The sequence below is a fragment of the Anastrepha ludens genome, chromosome X (assembly GCF_028408465.1).
Source record: "Anastrepha ludens isolate Willacy chromosome X, idAnaLude1.1, whole genome shotgun sequence".
NCBI classification, from domain to species: domain Eukaryota; kingdom Metazoa; phylum Arthropoda; class Insecta; order Diptera; family Tephritidae; genus Anastrepha; species Anastrepha ludens.
The window spans coordinates 87,623,427-87,633,054 of NC_071503.1; the positions used below are offsets into that span (position 1 = coordinate 87,623,427).

The following is a 9,628-nucleotide window of genomic DNA, read 5'->3' on the forward strand; positions in this document are numbered from 1 at the left end:
ACGCTTACGCAATCATCACTTACGCTTCTGTGGTATAGTGGCGACGGAGCATAGTTAAGTCCACAATCCGGAAACTATACAGGCTACAAAGAAGTGTATGTTTATGCATCTCGGGTGCCATGAGTACAACCTCTGGTGATGCCCTAAATGCTATGCTTGATTTGCTCCTCCTGGACCTTAAGATACAAAAGGAAGCAATAAAAGCAATGTGTAGACTCCATAAATATGGTTCCTGTCACAAAGACGGAACTTCGGGACACAGAGAAATCTTTAGGTTGTTATCTGAGCAGTATCCTCTATTTTTGGCCACTATAGAGGACCTGATACCCACACTTTCATTTGGAAGGAAATTTGATGTCAGATTCCCATTGCGTGAGCAATGGAGTAATTCAAAATGCATGCAGGGAGGTTTGACGGATATTTGCTTTACCGATGGGTGTAAGAATGACCCTGAAGGCCTTGGAGAACGCGAAGTAAACCTCAAAGATTGTTGAAGAATGTAAGAAGAAGCTCAATTCTGTCGCAAGACAAAACAGGCTTGTACTTATATGGGTTCTGGGAGACGGTGTTCAAGGAAACGAAATCGCCGACGAATTGGCCAACCGTGGATCAGCGGTGCCCCACAGTGGCCAGAGCCAATAATCGGAATCAGTTCCGCAGCAATCATGAATTGGATCAGCGATTATGTAGGCAATCTGCATAAAGAGCGATGGACCGGTCTAGAACGTTGCAGAACTGCAAAGTGTTTTGTGATAAGTCCGAACAGAGAACTGTCAAACTTTCTACTAAAACTTAGAAGGAAAGACATTCGGTGGATGGTCGGTATCATTACAGGACACAACCCATATGGTCAGCATATGACCACCATTGGAATCATTGAAGACCCAATGTGCCTGCCATGCTTGGAGGAGGCGGATAGTAATGAACACTTTCTCTGTGAGTGTCCTGCCTTTGTTAAAGCACGGCTACGAGTTTTGGGTTCCGATGTCCTGAGAATGAGTAATATTCGTACTCTAAAACTGGAGAATATTTACAGATTTACCAAAGAATCTGGGAAATTCTCCCCAGACTAACTATCTCTATCTCTGTCTCTATTCTTTCCTATCTCTTTCCCAAAAAAAATAATTTCGAAAAGTTTTGTGTCGCCCTTTAACTGACGATTACAAAATAACCGTTAGGTAAAAAAATGTTTGCTGAAAGATCTTAAAACTAGAAATTTAAGGCTTCAAATTGGTTTTCGTCGGAGCTCCGTGCGACCATTTTTCACCGAGATACAGCTTTCCAAAATCACTAGGAAATTTAGGAAATTTTACTGTTCCCTTAATTTTTGTGAGAAGTGTAAATCAAACCAGACTTGCCCCATTTGTGCTGGCGGCCACATCTAAGGACTTTATAAATACATTTAATCATAAAATATACAAAGCTGACAGATTGCATCACGCTGGCAGAAACAACAAGTAATTGAAAAGTTCTGTTGCGAAGAATTTAATCTTAACGACCAAGGCGATGAAATTAATGAAAGTGAAGAAGTCATATTTAATTTAAATTTACAAAATGCATTAGATATAAATAATGAATAATGTTGTCTATAATTAAACAGAATAAATGAATTGTCAGGCTTACAATATTTTTCCCAAAGGGTTTATTTTAATATATGGTCGTTAATGGGTTAAATAACATTTTATTTTTAAATTTATTCTTACTAGTGAATTGCTGACTAGTTTTGGTTTGAATATCATGATTTTCTAGCCCTAATTAATTTTGCACAGAAAAAGTAGTCATATGACCTATAGTGCATTGAGAAAAATTGGCATATGGGCCTCTCGTTTTATGAATGAAGGTATTTTGCTCTTAGAAATATGAGCTCGAACTTATCAATGAATTTGTTTTTGTTGTGCTGTAAACTATTTGAAACTTTTCAGCGCCGTCGGGAAAATATAATCATGGCCCCTACGCCTGTGAATGTATTTTGTTCTTGTAGTCGCTAGGCTTAGAATTTTGGCACATATGAATGTATTTTGTTCCTGCAGTCGCAAGGCTCAGAATTTTTGCTTTGGACGACATAAGCGTTTAGAGGATTCAAGTGAGTGCCCTCTGAGTGCGGTTATATGTGTATACAGTAGATTGTGTTTTTATGCGGTTTTGAAATAGTGCGGTTTTTAAAAAAATTAGAAAATGCATGTCGACCTATCGGGAATTGTATAAACCAGCTAAGCAAAAACTCATTACAGATTACATCAGAAATGCTAACCCTACAAGTATGGAACAGCCTGCATCACCATCTAGATCAGACGTGTACATTTCCTCAAGTGACGAAAGTGATTTTACGTCAAATCCTAAACGAATGCGCAACATGCGGGTATTGTGTGATTCTGTTTCTGACGATGTAAAATTATTTTTCGATTCTGACGTTTCTCAAATATGGATGTAATTTTCAAAAATACAATTTTTTGTTTATGCGATTTTATTTAATTATTTCAGATTCATGTGGTCTATGGAACGTATCTATAGTTATAATATGGCACATTTTTTTATGCCATTTTATTACATTATTTCAGATTTATGCGGTTCTTAGCACTTTTGAAACGTATCTATAGTTTTACTATAGAATTGGTACGTATGTATATACCACACAAAAACAGAATCTCCTGTTCTAATAAGCATTATTTTACTGGGAGTTCAGAATATAAATATGTGCGTACATAGGCTAGGGCAGGAATGGCCAACTTGATTAGACCCAAGATCTACTGTTCACTGACGACACCCTGAGGGGATCTACCAATTACATACTTCTTGAAAACCTTAATAAAACAGCATAGTTCAGTACGCAATTATGTAGTCTTTTTATTTTATTAAGAAGAAAAATATAAAAATTACTCTAAAAAACTACTTATTTAGTTGAGCATTCGTGTGAGCATTGGGTCTGAGCATCTTCTACTAGATTAGCAAAATCAGGTTTGTAGTTGGAAATTGCCAACCTTAAAGAGTCCAATCTATGAGCGTCTGTCAAGCGAGAACGATGTTTATTTTTTGTTTGTTTTAAGTACGAAAATGTTGACTCACATAAATATGTTGAACCAAAACACGAATGCAGTTGTTCAACACATTTCTTCAAATTTGGATATTTTTCGTTGGAAACCACTGCCCAGAAATCTAGACCTGAGGATGATCTTGCTTTTAGAAATATGTCGCAGCGCAGAGTTATAATTTCGTTTTGAAGTCACCATGTCATGTGGTCCACTTGAAATGTATCTGCAAATTTTGTAGCTATTTCATAAATATCACTATGATCAATGGAATTATTAAACGGATAACTGATGAATTCGACCAACTTCTCAGTTTTTTTGAAATGTAGTCAAGACAACGACAAGGCCTAGAACGCTCAAGGCAGCATCAAGGCAGCCACCTTGAATTCCTTGAAAACAGATAAGCAAGGGGGGTTTTTCTAGATTTTCTAGATAAATTCCCTGAATTCCTTATCTTGAACGGCATCGATAGGTAGGATTTATAAGAGGTTCGTTTGCAATAGTAAAAATATCAAAAATATGATCTTACTTCTGTCATCTGCCCACGAATACCTCAGTCACTATAGCCAACTTTTACCAATATAAACACGACTACACTTTTAATGCTATATATATCTCATTTATTTCGTTTTTGTATAACCAAGACCGTATTTCACTTATTTCAATATAATATCCAACTTCGGGTGTTGCCGGTAACGGGTACTACGCTCAACTGGACGGACGTCCACAGGGATGTATTTTTTAAGCTTATGGCAGCGTTGCCACATCAGGTGACAGCTCGGCCACTTCTGCAGGTAAATCGCACCATAAATGCACCAACGTTTTATTTTGTCTGATGTGTAAACAGAGCAAAATTTCTTCTTCGTGATTTGCATACCTGGTATGTCTTCGATAAGATATCGATCGTTGCCGAGAACCTTGGATATAATGTACGGACCACGATATCTCGGTTCTAATTTGCGGGATTCACCAACAGCGGACGGTTCATTTTCAATTACGACAAGGTCGTTATCGTTGTATGTTGACGGTTTGGCATGTCGTTTGTCAAATCGCATTTTCCACTTAGCGCGTTCGTCGTTTATGTTAGTAACGGCTTGCTCACGTCTCTCTTCTATTGGTAACGTATTATTGGAATCCGACAAATCATCCTGAATTGCAGCCAGCAGACGATTTTGGATAGTGTCGCGTAATTTAAAATCAAATACGAGCTCATTTGGACAGAAACCCGTAGTTGAATTTTTTTGCGAGTTAATTGTCCATTGAAGATCTTTAATTTTTACATCCCAGTCTTTGGGGTTTTCCGTGGTCGTTCGGAGAAAATTGAGAATAATTTGGTTGGCGCGCTCAACTTGGCCGTTAGCGCGCGGGGTACGTACAGCAGTTTTAGTGTGATGTATTCCGTTTTCGTCACAGTAATTCTCGAACGCTTTAGACGTAAACGCGGTTCCTCTATCGCTTACGATTTGATTTGGTAAGCCAAAATAGCTCGATATTTCGTTGAGAGTGTTGATTACGGGTGCGGTTTTGGTATCGCGCACGGCTTTCACAATTAAAAATTTTGAAAACGCATCCGATACCGCGAGAACGTACGAGTTGCCACGTTTACTGCGAATGAATGGGCCCATATGATCGATATGGATAACGCGGAACGGGATGGGATCGATTTGTCTGAAATGCATACTACCTTCAATTTTACCAGGCCGATTTTTTTGGTAGCAACACGGTATGCACGCGGAAATATAACTTTTAACATAGCGTCGTAAATTAGCGAACCAGTAAAACGCTTTGATTCTCTCGATGGTCTTTTCAAGCGCGGGATGTCCCGCGTCATCGTGACACGATTTAACAACCCGCCAGCGCACTGCTTTCGGAACGACAAACACTAGCGCGTTTGGTAGTTTTTTATGAAGTCTCTGGTTTTTTAATTGATACTCAGTACTCAATTGTTTTTCACGTTCGGATTTTAATTCACCATTAAGAATTTGTATTATTTCACGGAGTGCGGTGTCTTGCAGTTGCATTGTTAAAAGCCAGTCGCGCTGATCTGCGGTCACTGTAAGTACGAAACCGGCTGGTTCTATTTCTTTTGGTTTTTCTACCGGCATACGACTGAGCGCGTCCACGTGGGATAACGAGCTCCCCTGGCGGTGGATACACTCAAAATCAAATTCGAGTAGCCTGAGCCACCAACGTGCAATATTCGAGGCGGAACGGTTTCCCGAGTAAATATATGCGGAAGCGGTCCAGCGTTTCGACAGCGGCGAGCGCTTCTAGCGCGTAGCTATGGTAGCGGCTTTCTGCGTCAGTGCAATGTCGGCTATAATAAAACACTGGTTGCCACTTTTTGCCATCAGATGATTGCAGCATAACTCCTGCCAGCCCAACACTAGACGCATCGGTATGCACCTCATGCTGAGCGGACGAATCGTAGAGCGCAAGAAGTGGTTCATTGCACAGTTTTTGTATTAACTCAGTAAACGATCGTTGCTGCGCTTCACCCCACACAAACTTTTGTTGTTCTTCTTTACGTAGCAGCTGCGTTATTGGTTTGACTATAATCGAATAGTTAGGGACGAATTTTCGGAAAAATCCAGTAAGACCCAGAAATCTTCGGACCTCTGTGACGTTTTTAGGCGGCGGAAAATGTGCGATCGCGGCTACTTTACGTTTACCCGGCGTTATACCGTTTCTATTAATTACATGGCCCAAATGCTCAATTTCATTTTTAAGAAATTTACATTTGTCCATGCGCAATGTAAGTCCATAACGTTTTAATATTTTTATAAATTTTTCGAGTCGCTTAAGTCCTTCGTCAATAGTTTTACTTGGAATAATAACGTCATCCAAATATGCTAACACTTCACCGCGCGGCATTTGTGCAATAATTTTATCCATCATACATTGGAACACAGCGGGCGCGTTTACCAGACCGAACGGCATGCGGTTGTATTCGTAGTGGCCGTCAGTAGTTACGAAAGCGGTATATTTTTTTGAGGATTCATCTATTTCAATTTGATGATACCCGGTACGTAGATCAAGCGTTGTAAAAAAATTATTTCCGGCAAGTTGCGCGAACTGTTCTTCCATGATCGGCATGGGATAAGGTCTTTTTATAGTAACTTTGTTTAGACTGCGGTAGTCCACACATAAGCGATGTTCGCCATTCTTTTTTTCGACGAGAACAACTGGCGCGGCGTAAGATGACTCACTCGGTCGAATTATATTGTTGCTCAATAACTCAGATACGATTTCGGAAACGATCGCGCGTTTAGCGAACGGAATACGGTACGGCTTAAGGCAAATTGGTATGTTGATGTTTAATTCGATAGTAATTTTTGCAAGATCACACTTACCAATTTCAGATAAATTTCTTGCAAAAACATCAGCGTGTTGTGTTAGTAGTTGTTGCAAGCTCTGGCGATCAATTACACTTAAATCATTTGTAACGTCAATTTTATTTATGTCTTCTATGCGGCACTGATCTTGTTCAATAACCAAGCGATTACCCGCGCGGCACAATACGGATTCACACAAGAAATCATCGTCAATGACAGGCATAATAGTTGGATTATTATTACCGTCAATTTCTATTATCGCACTTACAATTTCGGTACTAGCATATTGTCCGCCCGCGAACCCTTTCAATATTGTGAGTTGCTCACGCACGTCTCCGATTTTACGCGCGAATGTTTTACGAATAAGTGTACGACTACTACCAGGGTCCACAAATGATAGAGTTTCTATACCATTCACTTTGATTGTTTTAACTATTTTATCATCACATGCGCGCTGATCAATTATATTAATGCGGTTTTCAGTTTTTAGATAACAGTCTGCGGTTTTATGCGTTGTGCGTTGGCACTTTTCACAGCGCGACTTCCGTTGCGGCTCGGCACAATTTACGGAATAATGTCCAAATTTAAAGCAGTTATAGCACTTAACTTTTTCGAGTGGTAAAGGTGTTTGTGGCTTTTGATTTTCTGTAACCGCAAACTTTCGATTCGGCGGTTTTTCTATCGACGCGTTTGTTTTGAATACCATTTTAGGTGGCGCGGTTTTCACTTTGTTATAAATATTAAAGTTTATAATGTCACTTAGTAAATCTTGACAATGCGTATAGTTATTAGAAATTTTCTTACGTAAGTCTGAATCATTAATGCCGTTTATAATATGGCGCGCAATACTCGAGTCGGATAACCCACCTTTTGAACCTAAGGCAAGCATGCGGTAATAAAACTCTTGAGCGGACTCATTGTTTTGCCGTTTCGTTTGTGCCATCTTAAGATGCACATCGGCTTCATTTTCGATGCACGGAAAGTTTAGCAGAAATTTATGAACGAATTCTGCCCACGAAATAAACACGTCTTGCAGAGAATCAACCCAATATTTTGCTGATCCCCGCATCTTTTGCTGTACGGCAAACAAAAGTGTGTTTTCTCTCCACCCATATACACTTCTCAGATTTTCAACGCGTTTTACGAATTGTTTTGATGTTAACGAACGATCGGACGATGGGTCAAAAACGGGTAAAAGTTCAACAATATCGCGCACATTCTCGTATGGATTGTGATAATTCGGTACTACCGGCGGTGCGCGAACGTAATCGAATGTGTACGGTACTGACGGATTCTGGTACGTTGCATACGGCGCGGATGTCACTGGTGGCACAAATGTCGGTGGGGCGAAAGTCGGTGGTGCTTGCATACAAGCGTGCGAAACATATGCATTTGATTGCGGCACAAACGCGACGTGTCCCGATTGAGAAAATTCGGGGAAATTAACATTGCTGGGCTCTTGAGCGGTTGTCCACAGCGAATGTTGACTTTTGTATGCGTTCGGTAATACTTGTGGATGCATCACGGTATATGTACTCGTTACGGTTGGAGCGGACTTTTCCATATTACCAATAACATTTACCGGTGAAGACGATATTGGTGGTACAAAATTATTTGATGTCGTTGTATTTTGTTTTTGTTGTAGCACTAAGTCCGAAATAGTTTTTTCTAAAGACGATAACCGCTGCATTACAACACTTTGAGTATCACTTTCGCTTTCGGATACATTGTTGTCCATCAACCGTTCAATTAGTTGATTTTTGTTACCCGTTACTGGTAAACCAGCATCACGGCACATCTTTTTTAAATCACATACTTTTCGGCTGCGTAATGGCATTTTGCTTCGGACCAATTTGCGACTTCGAATTTTTTTTCGAACTTTTTCGGTTAGAAGTAGTTTTCTTCGTTCACTTCACTTCCGGTTTCGGATTATCGATTTCGTTGAATTTCGCAACAACAAAATACACGTACGCGTAGCAAATTTAAACGATTTTGCCAGCGGAGTCTCAATTTAACGGCGCGTTGTCAGCGAAGTCTCAGGCGGTTGCTCATAATCCACTTCTGAAAATTGTCATCTGCCCACGAATACCTCAGTCACTATAGCCAACTTTTACCAATATAAACACGACTACACTTTTAATGCTATATATATCTCATTTATTTCGTTTTTGTATAACCAAGACCGTATTTCACTTATTTCAATATAATATCCAACTTCGGGTGTTGCCGGTAACGGGTACTACGCTCAACTGGACGGACGTCCACAGGGATGTATTTTTTAAGCTTATGGCAGCGTTGCCACATCAGGTGACACTTCATTTGATGAACCTTCATGACCATTTCTTTCTTCATTTGATATTCCTTCAGCGTTTCTTTTCAACCACTTATCCATAGCGTAGGTACCTATGAGGAGCGATGCAGTCTAATCGTGAATTATATCGGTTCGCGCTAGTCTGTCGTCAACCAGGCCTCGTCAACTAAGGGCTTGAAAATGGCGATAACGAGCCGAAAACAAAAGAGAGCTGTACTGCATAGAAGAGAGGATAAATAACGTGACGGAACGGCGATTGAAAAATGATACAAGATGATGCTTTTTTTTTTGTTTAACTTTAAGTAAAACAATTCTCACTGCACTCAACAAAATTACTTTCACAAGCCAAGCGACGCTACAAATGAATAAATGCGCAATTTATTTCAGTGACGTGTAAACAAAACTTTCGGTGGCACTATCGAGCACTATCAGTAGTGCAGAACTATCAATAGTAGGTCGACTCGATAGTGCTCAACCATCGATAGTGTCGATAGTTTACCACCTTTAATGCGTGCAGCAGTGTTGCGCAGTCTGTTCCACGTATGTATGTATATTGTATTTATATTTTTTTGACTTGCCACGATCCACTGAACTAATAGTCGCGATCGACCGTTTGGCTACCCCTGGGCTAGGGCATCAAGTGTGCATACGCACATACATTTATGTAAATGTATATACCAAAGAATTGTTTTAGCATATGTTAGGCAGGAACTCGATCATTCGGGTAATTACTCCCTAATTATTGCATGTAGATATGATAAGACGATGCCTCGCGTGGTAGGTCATGGTTGCTTCAGTGCATACATATGTGTGCAACACTATATTTATTGAAGATGCAATTGAACTTAGTTGGTCCATGTATGCAAATACGTTTTTTTTTGAGTTTTTCTTTTATTTATTTTAAATTTCAAAGTTTTATACCATCTAGAAAATGCATACATATATTATTCCCTGTA

At 39.7% G+C, this 9,628-nt stretch overlaps 1 protein-coding gene across 1 annotated transcript; it reads right to left on the bottom strand.

Annotated features, from left to right (window-relative positions):
- Positions 1–5,189: 5,189 nt before the first annotated feature.
- LOC128870326 (uncharacterized) lies at positions 5,190–8,159 on the bottom strand. Its single transcript, XM_054112937.1, has one exon. It carries the CDS (start codon positions 8,157–8,159, stop codon positions 5,190–5,192), a length of 2,970 nt encoding a protein of 989 aa, XP_053968912.1.
- Between the last annotated feature and the right edge of the window lie 1,469 nt (positions 8,160–9,628).